Source organism: Lithobates pipiens, unplaced genomic scaffold (genome assembly GCF_037356315.1).
Source record: "Lithobates pipiens isolate NorthernLeopardFrog02 unplaced genomic scaffold, aLitPip1_a1.2 Scaffold_13, whole genome shotgun sequence".
Taxonomy (NCBI): Eukaryota; Metazoa; Chordata; class Amphibia; order Anura; family Ranidae; genus Lithobates; species Lithobates pipiens.
In genome coordinates, this window is record NW_027507718.1 from 234,894,638 (window position 1) to 234,916,629 (window position 21,992).

The following is a 21,992-nucleotide window of genomic DNA, read 5'->3' on the forward strand; positions in this document are numbered from 1 at the left end:
TGCAAACCCAATACATCATTTTTAATACATACTTAAATGTGTTTTTATATTTGCCTTTACTTCTGATGTATGTATCATTCAGTAAATGGAAGCATCTGGTGTAGCTAAATTTAGCTATAAAAGGAATACATTGTATTATATAAAACAGCAGTCTATATAGTAAACCACATCACTTACTGTTCAGGTGCTGCTCCTGAGTAGTTGTTAAGGGATGCTTCCTTTTCCAAGCAGTGACTGCTATCAGTTACAGGTAATAATCTTAAAAGAAACAAAAAGACCTCTGTTAAAAAAGCTTGTACCACACTTTTTGGACCAGTGCTGTTGTTTAACTTTTTCTAATAAAAAGATACATGGTTAGAGGTACATACAAAAGCACACATAAATGTACAGGCTCATATACAGAGTACTGGTGAAATTGAAAGACATTGAAAAGTGGTCAGGATACCATAAGTTACCAAAAGATAATATTGACTTGAACTATACAAAGAATCTAGAAAAGGAACTTTTTGTGTCGCACAGAAAGTCCGGTTAAATTCTTCCTATCCTTTAATAAGAGTCTTAATAAAGACTTATGCCACGTAACACGACCAGACTTTTTGACGGACTTGGTCCGGCGGACTGGAATCCAGCAGGCAATTTGATCGTGTGTGGGCTCCAGCAGACCTTTTCTTTCCAAAAGTCTGGTAGACCTAGAAATAAAACTTTCTTCAAATCTTTCCGACGGACTCGAGTCCGGTCAAAAAATCCGGTTGTCTGTGTGCTAGTCCGACACACTAAAACCGACGCTAGGGCAGCTATTGGCTATGAACTTCCTTATTCTATGTCATCTAATTCGAATCTTTCAGACTTTTGGAGTGATCGTGTGTGGCCAAGTCCGTTTGTTTGAAAGTCCGGCGGACCTCAGCTGCAAAGCCCGTCGGATTGTCCGCCGGACCAAGTCCGTCGAAAAGCCCGGTCGTGTGTATGCAGCATTATAGGAAGCCAACTGTCATTTGTGACATCATTCTGGAATTCCAGGTTCTTAATATAATGTCCTATAATATGAAACTCTGGTGATTCAAAAATAGGTCCTCTAGAATGAGTACAACTACACCAGTTGCAATTCTATCATGCTACCTGCAATTCACTGGTACCACACTCTACTGGTATTTATACCACTGCAAGTACAGCATTTTTGGATAGCCCTACCAACAAATGCATAAAGCATTTTCACATATGCATTTTCCCAAGAAGTATACAAGAAATATACAACTTTTCAGAATTTGTTGAGCAAATCCCACAATAATATGGTTTGCATGCATTTTACTACTATGCACTAAAAGTAGTATTTTAGCATCACAATCATCAAGAAATTGGGAATGCATGCAGCCAGAAAAAAAACAAAACACTTTACTAATTATAGCTGCGTCTTGGAACATTCTGAACACACAGATCTATAACAATATATGCTCATGCAAACCACAAACCAAAGGTTGTTTCAGGATTAATTAAACTACAGTATATACTACAGTATATTATGAAACATTCTTCTATTGACAAGTGATAATAATATGTGTTTCAATAAATCATTATAAATTATATATTATGTATCTTCCATCAGCTCATTCCCCACAGTTACAACCTTTTGTACCACCTGCCCCACCCTATTAGATTGTAAGCTCTTCTGAGCAGGACCCTCTTAATCCTCTTGTGTGTTATTGTATTATAACTGTATTGTCTCCTTTTTATATTGTAAAGCGCTGCGTAAACTGTTGGCGCAATATATAAATCCTGTATAATAAGAATAATATCACTCATGACAAATGTGACATGCTCCTTTCATGATAAAAAAAAGATGTTGTTTTATCACTTTCAATCCAATCGGTTTCAGTTATTATCAAATGGTAAATTGAAATACCATTACTTATCTGACAAGCAATGATCTGAGCCACTTATTCATTGATCATATAATATAAACAGGTTACACTATATTATTATTAATATTGCACAGGATTTATGAAGCGCCAACAGTTTGCGTAGCGCTTTACAACATGAGGGCAGACAGTACAGTTATAATACAATTCAATACAGGAGGGATCAGAGGGTCCTATAAATGTATATACTGTATACAGTATATGGTCATTTTATTATTTTGTGACATTAACTAGGACAAACAAATGATGGCAAGCTGAAATGCAGCCTTATTAGCCCTAAGCTTGATATTAACCATAGCAAACCAATAATGTGCTGCATTTCATTGTTTAAATGCCACCCATCCCAATCTCAAGTTGTTCTAAGACTTTAATGACATGCTTCAAGTCACTGACTGTCAATAGTAGGTCAAATATGTTCAATTAAAATGTTCTTTTACTTGTACACATTGTTCTGTGGTGGAATTTTGATTCCTTTGTTTACATTTTCTAAAGCTCATAAAGTCATGTTCTGAAGTTTAACCTACAAGCAACCTTAAATCCCAACTCCAGGATGAGCACAGAGCTCACCCCCATCCTGTCCACTCCGGCTCCTTTCACATTTAAAAAAAATAAAATAAAATCATATGTAAACCTTTTTTTCCATCTCTTTTCTGGAGTCTTGAGGTGCTCTTCCTTCTCTTCTTTCCACCAGCAATGGTGGTCTTTATTTCTGTACATGTATGGACATGTGAGCGCCGTATTGCACAGCAGTAGTGTAAACCAAGGACAGTGTGATGATGCACCCCTAGGTAGGTCTTTAGTGCCTTGGCCCCACATAATGTGTGTTGAATAATGCTGAAAACCATACAACCATAAAGAACAGGAGCAGCATTTGGGGGTTATGAGTCTCCAGGGGACAGCCCAAATATGAGGATGCAGCAAAAGCAGTATTTTTTATCTTACCTACTGCTAGTAATTACATTTTTTTACTTTAAAGTGGAGTTAACCCTGATTTTCCACACTAAAGTAATATTACAGGTATTGGTAGAGCCTAGCAGGCCGTGATACCTGCTACTTCCTGTATCTCTTAGGGCATCTAGCAATGAGGCCATATTTCTTGCACATGTGCTCTATGCTGCAGTTTATAATGTTCCAATTTCATGGTAATTCCACTCCTTATATTCTCCATTATATAACATGACTTAAGTCAAACTGGGAGAGTGCAATTCCCTTTTATTAATCATGGCATATGAGTAGATCATTGCCAGATATTGAACACGTTTGAATTCTAATTTCTTCTCCAAATCTAATCTCAACACATAATCGCTGAGTGGATATAACCAGTTGGTAATCCAATACAAGCTTTTCATGCTCTGATCCTACTGTGTATAGTTTAGTTGGTAAAACAATGGGGAGAGGGGGCATAATACCTAGGGCTTGATTTGCTAAAGTAAAATAGGCTGTTCACTTTGCAAGGGAAGTTGCATGGTGCAATGGAAATTTCCCCATAGCTTGCATGCGATACCCAATCACATACAAATAAAATTAATTTAATTTTATTTTTGCTTGAATATGACTGGATGAATGAAGTCACATGGGCTTCACTTCATTCACTAATCTCAAGGGATAATTCCCTTGCAAAGTGAACAGTCTATTTGTCTTTAGTAAATCAACCTCCTTATTATCCACTCCTTATTATCCCATTGCAAGGAAAGCTGGAATAATATATAGATGAACTTTGTTGTTTTTTTGGGGTACTCATTTCAAAACAATTTCCCGATTTTTAATTAAATCAGAATTCTTATTCAATCAATTCTACTTCAAGTGCTTTCTGAGGGATATTTCACTACCCTGTTTCCCCGAAAATAAGACCTAGCGTGATTGTCGGTGATGGCTGCAATATAAGCCCTACCCCCCAAATAAGCCGTAGTTAAAGTTCTTGTAGGTCTTATTTTCATGGTAGGGCTTATTTTCGGGGAAACAGGGTAGGGCTTATTTGGGGGGGTAGGGCTTATATGGTAGCCATCGCCGACAATCACGCTAGGTCTTATTTTCGGGGAAACAGGGTAATACTTAGGTCTTCACAACATAAAACTGTTATTATACAAAGGCAACAGATGAATTGTGTTTATGGTTACTCATTGAGAAACACTTGTTAATAGTCTTCAATTTGCTATATTGAGTGAGCCTCAAGGGCTTTTGTAGTGACAGAAAATGATACAATGAAAAGAAAAGCTGCAGAGGCCTTTCCATTTGAGGTATCCAAGGGAGATGGGAAAGGATGAGGCTGAAAATCTACATATAATATACATGATAATCTACAGATTATCATACTTAAAGCTAAATTCCAGGCAAATCAAATACTCAAGTAAAATACATATATGGGGGATCTTTTACTTGCCAAAGGATCTATCCATTTCTAAGATTTACACAGCTCAACCACATAGCGCAACCCTGTGTGGCAAGGCAGGAGACTTAATTCTTCACTGCTTCTGATAAGTAACACTTATGCCGCGTACACACGACCGGACTTTCCGGCAGACTAGGTCCGATGGTCTTCCCGACTGACTTTTCAGCAGAGTTCCGATGGACTTCCGAACAAACAGACTTGGCCACACATGAACAAACTAAGTCTATTCGAAAGTTCGTTAATTTTGAACATGATGATGTAAGACGGGACTAAAAAAGGAAGTTCAATAGCCAGTAGCCAATAGCTTCCCTTGTGTCGTATTTGGTCCCTTGGACACGCATACAGACGGACACTTTTCCCCATAGGAATTGAGTCCGTTGGACAGATTAGAAACATGTTCTATTTCTAGGTCTGTCTGATTTTTATAACAAAAAAATTATCAGACTAACCCACACACGATCGGATTGTCTGTCGAACCTAGTCTGCCAGAAAGTCCGGTCCTGTGTACGCAGCATTACAGATCACTTACAGCTTGTAACTGGACAGTGAAAGAAGAAGTAGACTGATAAGCCTATCTCTCTGACTTTCTGCTCTCTTCTCCTATCAGTATGCTCTTTGCACTGCAGCACAACTGATTGGCTCCCTACCCTGCATTTCCCTTTTCCAGTCTGAGCTCCACTGTACAGGTCTTGCCAATTTTTGCAAATATAGGTATGTTGTGCCATATTAATGTCCACAAATATTACGAATATACTTTATGTAGTTGAGTCCTGGTGTAAGAATAAATGTATTGCACCAAAGTAAGAATAATACATAAAAGTATTGTACCTAGTAAGAATAATACATACAATTATTATGCAATAATTAGAATAATACATAAAATGATAGTACCATAGTAAGAATAATACATAAAAATATGATACTATAGTAAGACTAATACATACAATTATTTTGCAATAATATGAATAATACATAACATTATTGTACCATAGTAAGAATAATACAAAAAAGTATGGTACCATAGTAAAAATAAGACATAAAACTATGGCACCATAGTAAAAATAATATATAAAAGCATGGTACCATAATTAGAAAAGTACATAAAAGTATTGTACCATAGTAGGAATAATACATAAAAATACTGTAACATAGTAAGAATAATACATACAATTTTTGTCATCAAACAATTGTGTATAGGCAAACTTGAGATGCTGTACTTTATATATGGGGCCACTTTTAATCCCAACTTGGCCCTCCACTGAGTATTACGAATGTTAGCCTGAATCCCAAAAAAATTGTTATGTGTGATTTTCATTTAATAAAATCTTAGGTGTGCAGCCTATTGCATTAGAATGTGCACTCCAAAGCTCAAACACACATGTGTATACATATAAGTGCTTATATATCTATATATATATATCTATATATATAAATATAAATATATATATATATATATATATATATATATATATATATAAAAAATATATATATATATATATATATATATATATATATATATATATATATATATATATATATATAGATATATATATATATATATATATAGATATATATATATAGATATATAGTTGTGCTCATAAGTCTACATACCCTGGCAGAATTTATGATTTCTTGGCCATTTTTCAGAGAATATGAATGATAACACAAAATAATTTCTTACACTCATGGTTAGTGTTTGGCTGAAGCCGTTTATTATCATTCAATTGTGTTTACTCTTTTTAACTCATAATGGCAACAGAAACTACCCAAATGACCCTGATCAAAAGTTTATGGTGATTTTGGCCTGATAACATGTATACAAGTTGACACAAAGTGGTTTAAATGGATTCTGAGTCACGGGGAAAGCAAAAGAATTGTCAAAGGATGTGCGAGAAAAGGTAGTTGAACTGTATAAAACAGGAAAGGGATATAAAAAGATACCCATGGAATTGAGAATGCCAATCAGCAGTGTTCAAACTCTAATCAAGAAGTGGAAAATAAGGGGTTCTGTTGAAAGCAAACCATGGTCAGGTAGACCAACTACAAGTTCAGCCACAACTGCCAGGAAAATTGTTCAGGATACAAAGAAAAACCCAGAAATAACTTAAGGTGAAATACAGGACTCTCTGAAAACATGTGGTGTGGCTGTTTCAAGATGCACAATAAGGAGGCACTTGAAGAAAGATGAGGCTGCATGGTCGAGTCGCCAGAAGAAAGCCATTACTAAGCAAATGCCACAAAGTGTCCTGCTTACAATACGCCAAACAGCACAGAAACACGCCTCAAACCTTCTGGCACAAAGTAATTTGGAGTGATGAGACCAAAATTTCGCTTTTTGGCCACAACCATAAATGCTTCAATTGGACAAGGCCTATAATGAAAGGTACACTATTCCAACTGTGAAACACGGATGTGGATCACTGATGTTTTGGGTATGTGTAAGCTACAAAGGCACAGGAAAGTTGGTCAAAATTGATGGCAAGATGAATGCAGTATGTTATCAAAAAATACTGGAGGAGCATTTATCAGCCAGGAAGCTGCGCATGGGACGCACTTGGACATTCCAACATGACAATGATCCAAAACACAAGGCCAAGTTGACCTGTCATTGGCTACAGCAGACTGAAGTGAAGATTCTGGAGTGGTCATCTCAGTCTCCTGACCTCAATATCATTGAGCCACTCTGGAGAGAGCTCATACATGCAGTTCATGCAAGACAATCCAAGAATTTATAGGAACTGGAGGCTTTTTGCCAAGAGGAATGGGCAGCTTTACCATCAGAGAAGATAAAGAGCCTCATCCACAAATGCGACAAAAGACTTCAAGCTGTCATTGATGGAAAAGGGGGCAATACTCGGTATTAAGCCATTTGGGTAGTTTCTGTTGCCATTATGATTTAAAAAGAGTAAACACAGTTGATTGATAATAAATTGCTTCAGCCAAACACTAACCATGAGTGAAAGAAATGTTTTTTGTGTTATCTTTCATATTCTCTGATAAATGGCCAAGAAATCATAAATTCTGCCAGGGTATGTATACTTGTGAGCACCACTGTATATATATATATATATATATATATATATATATATATATATATATATATATATATATATATATATATAGTTACATAGTTAGTAAGGTTGAATAAAGACACCAATCCATCCAGTTCAACCTGAGTGAGTGTCTACAAATGTCCCTATCCCTGTACATTGCACACTCACATTGGTCCCTACCCTCAAGGAGCCAACAATGCAAGGTCCCCTTTCATATACTAGGGCCAATTTTGGACAGAAGCCAATTAACCTACCTGCATGCCTTTGGATTGTGGGAGGAAACTGGAGTACCTGGAGGAAACCCACACAGGCACAGGGAGAACATGCAAACTCCAGGCAGGTAGTGTCGTGGTTGGGATTCGAACCAGTGACCTTTTTTACTGCTAGGTGAGAGTGCTAACCACTATACCCATATCTATCTATCTATCTATCTATCTATATATATATATCTATATCTATCTATCTATATATATATATATCTATATCTATCTATCTATCTATCTATCTATCTATCTATCTATCTATCTATCTATATATATATATATATATATATATATATATATATATATATATATATATATATATATATATATATACATATATAAAATGATATAGAGAAAAGGACTGAGGACAGAGACTCCCCAGTTCCTTTTTCTGCAGCCTCAGCTGCACGGGACAGTGAATGAATAGTAAGTGCTGAGGGGCTTCCTGATCATTCACAAACTGAAGCATAGTAAACATAGTTTTACCATGCTTCAGTTATGACTGGACATAGGAACGATTGCTACAATCAGAAAAGGAAGGGGCCAGTAAATGACCCCCTGCTCTCCATCTTGAAACATCCTCCTGTGTGCCTGCAGCAGCAGCCAGCAGGAGAGGAGGGAAGCGGGCAGTGTTCCAGGGGGGAAACGGGGGTCCTAGGCAGCAGGGGAAATCTGTGCCAAAAGGGGTGCTTAGAAGGTGCTCAGGCACACCCCGTGCAGGTGCCTATGATTAAAATGTTGTTGGAACTTATATGGGTAATTCTCTGATGGGGTCACTAGCGAATATAGTACTCTTCAAGTACTAAAGGGATTTCTATTCCCATATTACTTAGGAAACCAGCTCAATAGATGTAAACAAAATAGACTCATAATTAAGAAAGTTAATAGATAATAAAGAAAGATCTATCAAATCATTACTAGCTACAGACAAGTATACCATATGGCAACTGAAATATCTGTTTTACAGGCAACAACAATTAACCTTTGTACAACTTTGTTGACAGAATTTTGCCTTTCAAGAGTCCTAGCATTAATTAAATCAGATGAAGCTAAATAATAATTGCAGTTAGAGAAAAACTATCAAAAGATGGCCAACCCCTAACAAATGTTACAAAAGTTTTTGGTATAAATTTTACAGTGGTCTCACCATGCCTTAAAATAGGATCAGCAAACAGTGTCAGGCCACCATAGGTGTTGCAAGGGACAATGTATCACATTTTTTTTTACTGGTATAGCAAAGGTAAACAGTGCTAACCTGCTCTTTTCAATTACTATACACAGTAAAGTCAGCAATTATTTTTACTTTAGATAATCTTAGTACCTTAGGTTATTAGTGCATGCCTGAATAGAGAGATATTTGGGATCAGATGGCGCAAAGAATCAGTCACTGTATAGTCTCTATTTGAGTATGAGTATTTTAAAATGTCAATAACAATAGCATTTGTAATAATATAGGAGAAGCACCGTCGGCAGCAACAGTCTTGAGAGGAGAAGCAGGGCTCTCTAAAGAATTTGAAAACACAAAAAACAGGGAGAAGGTGCGCCAGACTAAGTGCAGTATAAACGATAAAGTATTTATTAAAAAATAAAAAACATACGGCCAAATGGCTACTCACAAAGGTCAGAGTGATTTAGGCATGTAAATTAGATAGGGATGTATCCATGTCTCAATCCGGTCCACGGGGTTTGCAGAGCTGATGGAGTATAAAAGCAGACAGGGGGGACAACAATAGGCTTGCCTCTGTGTTCCAAAAGCTGATTTGGAGCAGCACCTCTGTATTTCTAATAGTTTTCATCGGTTTCCAGCTTTGTTAAGCGTCCGGATGGTTGGATGGCCGGCTATTAGTGCATGCCTGCCCATGTTAGACACACAGATGCAATTTTTTCTTTATTGTATTTATTATTTATTTTTTACATTTATTTATATAGCACCAACAATTAACACTCTGCTTTACATGCTGTACACTCACATCAGTCCCTGCTTACAAGGAGCTTACAATATAAGGTCCCTATCTCCCGTACATACATACACATATTAGGGGCAATTTTAGACCAATTAACCCACCAAAATATCTTTGATTCACTAATTTTGGGTGAATTTATTTAATTGCTGCAAAAAAAAGTAGGAGAGAAAGAGGTGTAGTTAAATAACACCTTTTGAGACCCCTTTCACACCGAGGGCGTTTTGCAGACACTATAGCATTAGAAATAGCACCTGCAATCCACCCTCAATCCGCCCTCAAACTGCTGCACCACGCCTCCAGTGTGAAAGCCCGAGCGAAGCGGTGCCCTGGCAGGATGCCAGGAAAAGTCCTGCCAGCAGCTTCTTTGGAGCGGTGAAGGAGCAGTGTGTTTACCGCTCCTCCACCGCTGCTCCCTATTGAAATCAATGGGGCAGCGCTGCAATACTGCCGGCAAAACGTCGCTATTGCAGCGTATTGCGGGCTGTTTTAACCCTTTCTCAGCCACTAGCGGGGTAAAAGCTCCCTGCTACTGCCCGAAATGCGCTGCAAATCCGACGGTAAAACGCCGCTAAAAATAGTCGTTTTACTGCTGACACTATGGGCGGCGCAGTGTGAAAGCCCTCTCAGTGGCTATGTGAGTATCTGGTAAGGTCAACATCCCAGCTTTCGGTGCTTTTTACAGACACCAAACTGTGTTCAATGAAGTCCCTTAAAACTCCTGGATATAAGAGTTCACACATGCACAATGTGGCTTTTTTTTTTTTTGCAATGGAAAAATACAATACAAAAAATATAGTTGGCAACATGAATTGCATGAGTCTTTCAATTGTTTAATAAATACTGTCAATGGCAATTTTTGTTATAATTATTGCAGGCTTTCCAGCAAGAAGCCACTTATACAATCTAAAGACAAAGGGGCATGCTGGAAAACCAGCATCCAATCAGCGCTGGCAGCCAATGGCTATGAGTGCTGATCACTGTATCCTGGCGGGGGGTGTTCCTCCTGTCAGAACACAATAGCACAGCATGGTCGACCACTGTACTAATCCTTCAGCCTGCTGAGTTGAACCAAAAAAAACTTGGGCCAGCCATAAACGGTTCAAATCTTGGCCATTTCAGCAGAAACCAGTCAAGATTCGAACCATGTATGGGCAGGCTGAATGTACCAAATTGATTGATCAATCAACTTGGGTACAACCAGCCTGCCTTATTTTACATTCGATTATCGCTAGCTGCTAGTATAGCCACTAGCAATATTCATTGCCTTTTCCCAGCTGGGATAGCTTCCCCCATTCCCCCATTCCCCCCCCCCCCCCCCCCCGCCGCCCGGAGAATGCAATGGCTCTGCAGAAGGGATTCCCCTTTCAGCACTATCTGTGTTGATGGGGCAATAGAGTGAATTTTTAATTTGCAACCCATTGTTGGAGGAAAGAAATTGCCTGCCCTATATTGTGTACCAGGCTTTACATTCTTGCGGTTGCTCTGACGGCTGTATACAGCGATGCATATTCACACATGCTCACACCTGCATATCGACTCAGATAGCAGTACACATACATATAGGCACACAATGGAATCTTAACGCTTTCTTTTCATGAGCGATGCTTATTGAGTCTGATGTCATTGTTTCTGCAACCTTATCTCAAGCTTTATTCTTTGCTCTTTGTCGTAAGTCATGTAACAGAAGAGAAGTTGTTGCTAGGTGAAGACACAAAACCATGCTTTAAAATATGCTAAATACCTTTGAAATACCACATTATCATTTATTTATATGGACCTTAAAAGCATGTCGTAATGTGGAATAAAACAACATTACGTTAAATATACAATGATGGCAGCAGTGAGAAATGAATGCGGTTTGCCTTTGTGGTTTAGGGTTCTCTGTAGTGGAGAACTGTACCACTGGAAACAAGATAAACAGGGTCTATCTAATAGCAATAGTCTGTAATTGATACTTTTGATTTTTTTTCTTTTTACAATTTGATCAAGATTAAGCAAAATTAACTGTTGCCTGCAGGAATTTTTTATTTTTTTCTATTTCAATATTTTTTTATTATCAATATTTTATTATTTTACATTTTTTTCTGTTTCAATATTTTTTTTATTAAAGATTATCACAGAACAAAAATAAAGAGTTTCCAGGACTGATTTTGAACAATACGTAACTTCCATAATTCGAATTGCATACTGTATAACAATAGAAAGTCATATTGTTGAATGAGCACAGTGCAAAGGACAACAAAATTATAAGACATTTCTGTGAAAAATATTAAATATTTGAGTATATTTAAGCAGAAATTCAAGCATACTTTAACCTACAGTATATATGGCCTAATTGTCACTCACAAATGATAATAGACTGTTTTACTTATCTGCTAGTGAAAACTGCATACTTGTCAGCATTACATACAGCCAAGGAGAATGATGAGTTAAAAAGAACCCTTGGCCTATAGACGTTAGAATGTTACTGACTGATCCTGCCAAACTATCGAGATCAAGTGATGATTGGGGCGCATAAAAGATGTAACAGGAAATATAATATAATTAATATAATATTATTCACAAGAACAGGCTGTAAAAAAAAACATTTCCTTTGATTTTGAACTTTCGCTCAAATGCATAATAGGAAGTTATCTAGACAAATATGAGCAGTTCAAAGTAAAGTAGTAGTCTGAAAAGAGCTGTCCTCCAATCTGAAGATTAGATGTATATCTCAATGGAAACTTTCTTTTTAGAACTCTGCCAGATAACAAACTTTTGTAGTAGCAGCATACCAGACGTTACTGTGTTATGTATTACCATTTATATCTAGCAGCTTGAGTTGCTTTCAAGCACTTTTTTTTTAATATTGATTCACCCATTCATAAACCTGAATGATATGAAATCCAAAACCCAAGCAAGCCACAAAACAGTGTTATATAAATCTCTTATCATGAGTATACCTGCAATATTGAGTCAATGACATTGACAGGAGTCATGTCTTTATGTCTATACTTATATGTGAAATGTAAAATCTATAACAGGAGGTGGTCAACTTGCTAGATAAAGGCAGCCTAGACTGTGGTCCTTGACATCCCCAGGGGACCAAACACAAAATTGAATATAAGTAATGCTATAGTTAAAGTGGACCTTCAGTCATTTTTCCAACTTTCTATCGATTAAATCTTCTGCCCTTGTTGTTTTAACTTTGAATAGTAAAAAAAAAATTCTTACACAGCCCACTTCCTGTTTCTTGTCTGGTCATTAGCCTAGGTTTATGACCATGCACAGCTCTCTCTCAGTTTACCAGGAAGAGAGGGGGGTGGGGGTGATTCATAAGCGGGCCAATGAGAGCTGCAGGGCTGCAGAGCTGGAGGTGTGCTTCTGTGTGTCTGAGTAAATCCAGGAAGTGAACAGTTAAATGGTTGCAGCCAGATTTAGTGGAGGGAGATTTCTGCAGCATATTTGGCAAGTACAGAATCACAGTATATATAAAATAATATGCAAAGTGGTTGGAGGGAAGCTTCAGCATGACAAAGATGTTTTTATTATAAATGATGTGAGCAGACTGCAGTTCCTCTTTAAAGACTGTAGACATACTGCAAGACATGGTTAGAGGCCGAGGAAATACTACAGGTGTGCTTAGAGACTGGAAATATGCTTTAAAAGACATTTAGAGAAGGCACATATTATATGAGTTATATGAGGCTGCTAGAGATCATTGCTATTATAGCATAATTACAGCGAAGGCCAGAGAGACACCCAATAAGTACCAAAGGGTGGCATGTGGTCCTGTGGCTCTGAGGCTGCAGGTTAGGCACCAGAGATCTATAGCATATAATTTACACAAGTAAATGGTGTTGTCGCAACATCTTGGAGAATACAAATAAGTGCTCCTTGATTACATATGTAGTTGCTGCCAATAGCAGTTATGTACCACTTGGGCATTTGGGCACACATGCATTACACATAAGTTTATTTCCCATATTCTTTTCTATACACCATATTCTTTTCTATACACACTATTTTTGGAAATCACACCACATAGCACTTTATAATGTCACTGATAGGATTGACTAAAATTGAACAGTGCAAAATCTGGTGCAGTTCTGCATAGAAATCAATCAGCTTCCAGGTTTTTTCTCAAGACTTAATTAAACAAACTGAAGTTGGAAGTTGTGTATATGATATGGATTGCGCTAACTATCACCACTCTATACCAGCTCATTAAATATTGCTTTCACAGTGCCGTATACAAATTTAAAGTGCGGTGCATATATTAAAACCTCTATGATTTCCTCAATACAAATACACCATTAATGAAGACATATGTATTCAATACCAATATATAAAGTGCAATCCTATATTGTAAAAAATACCAACAAAAATATATGAAAAAAGGACAGAAAAAATAATTCCAGTGCAAATGAATGTCCTAAGTGAGTGATCACTTCAGTGTAAACATATTCCTCCTATATAAAGTGCTTCTTTTATCCACCAAATGAGTGACTTCACCACCACCTGTTGCAATGGCCACTCACCAGATAAACCAGAATATGCGCCTTTGGTTCATTTAGGATAACCACTCCGTTATGGATTTCACCAACAGCCTCTCCAAGCAGTATGTAAATGCCTCTTGTGCTAGTTGTTTCTCACAAAGATATATAAATAGCCATCATGGTGTAGAATGTAATCAAAATTTATTTAAAAAGGTAAAAAACATAGTTAAACTCACATGCGCCTGTGCCTATATGCTGGCATCAAGCATTTCCAGCCGTGTACGTGGGGATGGGGTTCAGATCTGTCACCCAATCTCTCCTCTCCAAGTAGTGGTGTGTGTTCCACAACCACAGTGTGCGTTCCGAGCCTCGTTTTCCATACAACGGAAGTTACGAACAGAATTCCCAGCAGTCTCTACGTGTTTCGCAAAGTGTCTTGCGTCATCAGGAAGCAATATTTAATGAGCTGGTATAGAGTGATGATAGTTAGCGCAATCCATATCATATACACATTTTTAGAATTCGTTCACTCACGAGGTGACATTCATATTTGATTGCAGCAAACTAGGATATCATTTGTTGGTTCCTTTTTGTGCCGGTAGTCCATTGTTTTCTATATGAAGTTGGAAGCTGATTGATAAAATTTTTGGGGTGGTGCAAGCAAACCCCTCCAGGTAGAGAGATGGGGCGTTCTTAACCCCTGGAGTATCCCTTATGTAATACCTGTATGCTCTGAGCTCCTGTTCAATGATATGTGAAGTGTAAAATTTAAATGTTTGGTTGTTCCTTGTATAGGCAGGACGTCTCCTTGCTTGCCTACTAATGCTTTTCTTGTCTGATGTCTATATTTTTATGCTTTTGTAAGACCTTCCTGCACCATCCATCATGTCATAACAAGACTCATCGTTTTAATACTGAAATTCGGTTACTGGAGAAAAACTATTGGACAGCATAATAAATTAAAAAGCCAAGCTCCCTGAAAGTCACATTTCAGTGTGGTAATGGCTGCCCTAATGCCCAGCAGCTTCTGTGTTCCAAATCTTTAGCCTCCTGATTGTAACGGGGAGTTACAGGTGGCGAATTTTGATTTGCTAAAAATCAAAAGTTGGCGGGCTTGGGGCACAGTGCTCTGCTCACTGAGTACAGTGTTAAACAAGCCAATTAGAGCCTCAGACTTTAATCACGTGCTTGTTAAACATTGATGGACCTAATAGACTTCTATTAGTCTGACACCCCGCAGTGCTCTGCACAAATATAGAACAATTTATTTTTAATATGGACCAGCCACCTTTGGCTGAATGGCTACCATGCAAAGCTGCACCAGATTTTGCACTCTCCAGTTTTAGTAAATCAACCCCACTGAGTATAACTTCCCCAATCCCCATACAAAGTACCTTATAATTTACTGGAACTAATTCTCAAAAGTCATGGGAACATTTCTACATTTACTTTGCCTCCTGAACAATTGCAATAGTCCATCTTGCTACCACTAAGCAAAACCTTCTTTTGGCCACATTTCTTAGGCTGTGTTCACATAGAACATGCAGCGGCTCACAGCAGGAGTCTGGTGCGTCTCCATTCACCATTTCAGGTCCGATTTCAGTTTTGGTCTGAATTCGGACCTGAAGCGAACCAAAAGACGCACAGGGCTCCTGTGCAATTCACACAGAGCCACTGCAGAGATGTGTGAACTGACTCCATAGAGAGCCGGTCACAATCTCCTGATATACGAATTGGAAGCGAGTTTTCCAATTCGCATAGGTGTGAACCCAGCCTTTCCCTCGCAAAGTGTAAATTCACTTGCAATGTCAACTGTCTAGTTCCGCCTTTTTTCAACCAGGCACCCTGGGGCATCTTTTGGGTTCTTCAAGAGTATCTTGGCAAAATTCCTAAAAATGGTCCACAAGCCAGCAAGTGGATAAAGCCTGCTTTTTTGTTACACAAAGCCACGCATTTTTATTGGGCAGCAATACAATCAGCCACCAGTGCGCTAACAACTAATGATGTCATGATTTCATAAGGAATACATTGGGTGCGCCTCAGAATCTGTGTAATTCAGCTCGGTTTTAAAGGGATGAGGTGGCAACCCTAGTCTCTAGTAGATCAACTCTGGTATATCGGTGTGTTAGCAGATGACCACAGTGAAAAAAAGGTCCTAGCCCTTCAAGGAACTCATAAGTTTTATTAATGAAGACTAGTGTGCCCTGGAACCACTAAGAACAGTGTTGCTAAGAAGGGGATTTATTGACAAATCTTATGCACACTCTAAAATTGATGAAGCTAAAATGAGCTATTACTTATTTTAATATAATATGCAACCCATATTTATTTTACTTAGCATTGAGGGATTTTTACTTAGATGGGTAGCTTTAACCTAACAGTTTTTATTTCCATTTTTCATCACTTCTGGTTCTCATACTTTCACTTTGGTAGGTGTGGCTGTGGTCGTTCTTTCAGTTTACAAAGTGTGAAAGGTAACATTAACTAACATCACTCTATTTTACCCTGGGACACAGTTCATCCCTGGGTCGCATCAAGTAAAATGGTTTTATGTGGCCACAGGTCAGACTTTAGTAGAAAGAAGAGAGACAACACAAGATGTAATTTTGTACAATTAGAGACTACTACAGTGCAAAGGCCTACAATGTGACATGGCCTGAACTACCTCTCACCCTATAAAAGGTGCTGACCCCTCAGACTACAGACCGAGGTCACTGGCAGGCCAGCAAAATGAAGGAAGGAGTCCTGACTAATGGTAAAGTCATGGTATGGTATAAAAATACCATGGCTTACTTAAAAATTCAAAGCTGTCATCTGTCTATACTTTCCAAGGGCAGCTCCAGGAAATAATTGCCCCCTAAGAAAACAGTTGGTTTCAAAACTGAAAGTGTAGCATAAAACCCCTATTTTCTTTTTGTTAATGTTTTTGTAAGGTTTTTGTTTTCAAGTTAAATTCAGATTTAACAATATATTATTTTTCTAAATAATTTTTAAAGGTAAATAATTACTAATGAGAAGCATTTAAAATGCAAAAAGTATTGTTTTTCCAATTTAAAGTGTATATATGTATAGAGAGAAACACTTTTTTTTGGAGTTTTGGAAGGAGTAGGGAAAAATTAAAACGTCTGTTCCTAATGGAGACAGAAGTGGCAGTGACAAGTAAGGAATTCCCTTACTTTATAGAGATTTCTTCATACTTTCTGATATGTGTCTCAGACAAGAAGGATAAGGGAAATCTCTCAAAGGCAGCAAAAAAAGAAGATAAAAAAAACTTGGGTATTTTAATCCTTCTCAACTCTATCCAAAACTAAAAGAAAACATTTTGACTATACAGTACATACACTTTAATATGTATATATTTTACTACTGAAAGCAGGCCCGGACTGGCCATAGGGCAGACCGGGCGTTTGCCCGGTGGGCCGTGGTTCTCCGGGCCGCATGTCTTTCTGTGACATGCAGGGCCCTCCGCCGCCATGCGTTCCAAAAGGCAGGGCCAGCCGCTAATGTTTTGCGCTGCATGCAGGGACATGCAGGACCGGCCGCAGGTGGTGGGAGGAGCGGAGGCATTCTCTGCCTACTAAGCCCATCCATGGCAACCCAGGCCGCCGCTTCACGCATGCGCCCGGCAGCCGACGGGCACCTGGCAACCAGGACGCCAGGAGAGGAGAAAGGACGGAGATGCAGAGCAGCCGCTCTGCCTCTCCGTGTGTCTATATGACAAGGGGAAGGCGAGCTATGTGATGTCAGCGTATACCCCCTGCTCGCCCCCCCTTCTCCTGTCAGCAGTGCACAGCTCTAAACTCATTTGGCTGCTCGGCTTGTTGCTGATTGGTTCTGTACCCATTGGCCACAGTGGAGGGCCAATCAGAAGAGGTTAGCCATGCATCATGGGACATGTAGTACTGAAGGAGGTAAGCCTCATTGTTATTCACAGGCAGCAGACTTCAGCCCCCAGCATGCACTCTGCTGGGGGAAAGAGAGCCTGGAACCCAGGAAGAAGTTGAGTGGACAACTAAAGGAAAAAGAGAGGACTGTGCCAGGGGAAGCCATAGAGAGAGCCATGCTATAGCCACACCACCAGAGAGAGAGCGCCACCATCATGCTGTACCCACACTTCCAGAGAGAGAGCCATGCTGTACCCGGACCACCATAGAGAGCCACGCTGTACCCGCACCACCATAGAGAGCCACACTGTACCCGCACCACCATAGAGAGCCACGCTGTACCCGCACCACCATAGAGAGCCACGCTGTACCCGCACCACCATAGAGAGCCACACTGTACCCGCACTACCAGAGAGAGCCACACTGTACCCGCACCACCAGAGAGAGCCACACTGTACCCGCACCACCATAGAGAGCCACACTGTACCCGCACCACCAGAGAGAGCCACACTGTACCCGCACCACCAGAGAGAGCCACACTGTACCCGCACCACCAGAGAGAGCCACACTGTACCCGCACCACCAGAGAGAGCCACACTGTACCCGCACCACCAGAGACAGCCACACTGTACCCGCACCACCAGAGACAGCCACACTGTACCCGCACCACCAGAGAGAGAACCACGCTGTACCCGAATCACCAGAGAGAGAGCCACGCTGTACCCGCACCACCAGAGAGAGCCACACTGTACCCGCACCACCAGAGAGAGCCACACTGTACCCGCACCACCAGAGAGAGCCACACTGTACCCGCACCACCATAGAGAGCCACGCTGTACCCGCACCACCATAGAGAGCCACGCTGTACCCGCACCACCATAGAGAGCCACACTGTACCCGCACTACCAGAGAGAGCCACACTGTACCCGCACCACCAGAGAGAGCCACACTGTACCCGCACCACCATAGAGAGCCACACTGTACCCGCACCACCAGAGAGAGCCACACTGTACCCGCACCACCAGAGAGAGCCACACTGTACCCGCACCACCAGAGAGAGCCACACTGTACCCGCACCACCAGAGACAGCCACACTGTACCCGCACCACCAGAGACAGCCACACTGTACCTGCACCACCAGAGAGAGAGCCACGCTGTACCCGAATCACCAGAGAGAGAGTCACGCTGTATCTGCACCACCAGAGAGAGCCACGCTTTACCTGCACCACCAGAAAGAGAGCCACGCTGTACCTGCACCACCACAGAGCCACACTGTACCCGCACCACCAGAGAGAGAGCCACACTGTACCCACACCACCAGAGAGAGAGCCACGCTATACCCGCACCACCAGAGAGAGCCACACTGTACCTGCACCATCAGAGAGAGCCATGCTGTACCTGTACCACCAGAGAGAGAGACACGCTGTATCCGCACCACCAGAGAGAGCCACGCTGTATCCGCACCACCAGAGAGAGCCACGCTGTATCCGCACCACCAGACAGAGCCATGCTGTACCGGCACCACCAGTGAGAGCTACCCTGTACCGGCACCACCAGTGAGAGCCATGCTGTACCCACACCACCAGAGAGAGAGAGCCACGCTGTACCCGCACCACCAGAGAGAGCCATGCTCTCCAGCACCACCAGAGAGAGAGTGCCATGCTGTCCAGCACCACCAGAGAGAAAGGTCAGTGTCACTGGGCAATGTGGGCACAATAGGAGACAGACAGTACAAGCATTGTATGGCCACAATAGGAATGGGACATCGTAAAATAAAAGGGGACTGCGTTGTAATCATTGCAATGCCCCTTTACAGTGCAGTCCCCTTTATATCACAGTGTTCTTGCACATTACAGGTGGAGGAACAATACCAGCCACCCTGCGAATGTCTACTGACGTCCAAACCCCACCCAGTCTCTCTGGGGAAGTTGGCTGCTCAACGTAAAATGCCCGGGCCTATTTTTTGTCCCAGTCCGGGCCTGCAGTTGCCCTGTATCACCAGGACCTATAAAGGACAGATCTCACACTAGATTCCCCATGAGATATAAGATTTGTTTTACTGATTGTTGTGCTTTTCCTAGAGCTCTCCTTTAAAGTGGTTGTAAAACCTTACATACACCCAGTGAAGTGACTGGCCTCAGGTGATACACAGAGATAAAACAAATCCTCCTACATAAGTTGTATCTATTTATCTGTAGTCTTCTCTTCTCTACATCTGTTCAAATCCAGAATTTATAAAGCTTGTCTGAGCTATCAGAAGGAGGCAGAGAGCTGAAGTTTTATACTGCAGACCTCAGTGAGGAGAACTATGAGAGCTGATTGGAGGGAAGGGACACACCCCATTCACACAGCACACAGGAACAGAGCTGAGGCTGTCAATCAACTGGAGCTCCCTTATCTGTCACCTTTTTTCTCTTGGTGACTCATGTTGATAGCAGAGGAATGAGGCAGTAGACAGAAATGACACTTAATGGTCTTGGGACAAGTGTACACTACCGAGGGATATACTTTGTTCATATTTCATGTCTGAGATTTACAGCCACTTTAAGAACAGGAGGGAAATCAAACAATAGATCACTGTTGTGCACCTTGTATTATACTGCAATGTTCTTAGGCTAGTCAGGCATATCTGGACTTATAGCACTCTTGCAGGTGCCAGACATTGCCAATGCTTGTTTTAGTTGCCATTACCTTCCAGACTGAGCTGATGTAGCTTTATTCAGCTGTACATATTTTAAACATGCAGCAGTTTTAATTATGTTATTTATTATGTTTACAGCTCATCGGAGCTGCGATGGGTTCTAATGTGCCCCCCCCCCCCACCCCCGCACGCCAATGCATTCATGCACATGATAGAATATGCTTTCATTTATCATTGCAATTTATTTATTAAAAAATATACACGTTGGTAAAGATTGATTGATGTTGCCTTTGCGATCTGGCTTAGAATCTTTAAATGTACTCAACATATACCTTAATTCCCAAAATTCAACATGACAGTCAGTGACATTCTAATACCTTTTTTGGACACCTTGTTAAGCATTAATGAACAACACATAGTGATTTATATACAAAATCTACAGATCATAACCAGCTATTATTGTAATCAAGTTTTCATCCATCTGGCGTTTTCAAATCCATTTCTTGTAGCCAATTGGTCCGTGTATCCTGGATTGTTAATGATCCAGATTAATGAATGTCAGATTTAAAGAGATGGAAGGGAAATGACAACAACGAGGCTATCCCAAGAAAATTATCAAAAAGGAACAAGATGATCTGCTCTGTCACAGACCTGTGCATAGCAACACTCGACTCCCCTTCATCTTACAATTCCATCCTTATTCCACTAGGGTTTAAAATATAGTAAAGAAACGCTGGTCTATCCTTCAATGCAGGAATTCCATTGTCCTCCCTTGCCTTCTTATCACCGAGGTCAGACGATATATGACAGATTGGTCAAATCTGATCAATATCATCCTTCCTCACCTATTACAACCTTTTTGGGACCACATAACTTTGGCTCATTTCCCTGTCTGTGTTTCATCCAATGTAACAGCATGATACAAGGGAAATCTTTCTCCCACCCACATAGAGGTTATAATATTAACATTAAAAATAATTACACTTGCCAATCATCTTGTGTTCTATACATAATAAAGTGTCCATGTGGGTTATTATATGTGGGAGAAACCATCCAAAAGGTTAAAGATAGGATTGCTAGACACAAGTATTCCATCAGGGATAAATTAGACAAATTTCTCTTACCCTAACATTTCATAGAGAAAGGACATACTGTTTCTCAATTAAGATTTATGGTCATAGATGGTATACCTAAGAACAGACATGGAGGGAATAGGGAATTAACCCTTAGAAAGTGGGAGGTTCAAAGTATACACCGCTTAAATACATTATTGCTTAATAGATTGAATTCTGATGTTGATCTAAATTGATTTCTTTGACTTATTCTTTATTTATTTTTTTAAAAACAGTGATGTCTTTTTATATTTATTTTTTATTTTCATAGCCAGCTATATACATGTATTCGCTA

The 21,992-nt window shown here is 40.0% G+C and overlaps 1 protein-coding gene across 3 annotated transcripts in view; it reads right to left on the reverse strand.

Moving 5' to 3' along the window:
* Window positions 1–21,992, reverse strand: part of SHROOM3 (shroom family member 3) — a 530,439-nt gene that overhangs the window by 238,509 nt on the left and 269,938 nt on the right. For all 3 annotated transcript variants that reach the window (XM_077476349.1, XM_077476350.1, XM_077476351.1), the window contains one exon: window positions 178–258. In XM_077476349.1, coding sequence (XP_077332475.1) covers window positions 178–258 — 81 coding nt within the window. The remainder of the gene's footprint in view (window positions 1–177; window positions 259–21,992) is intronic.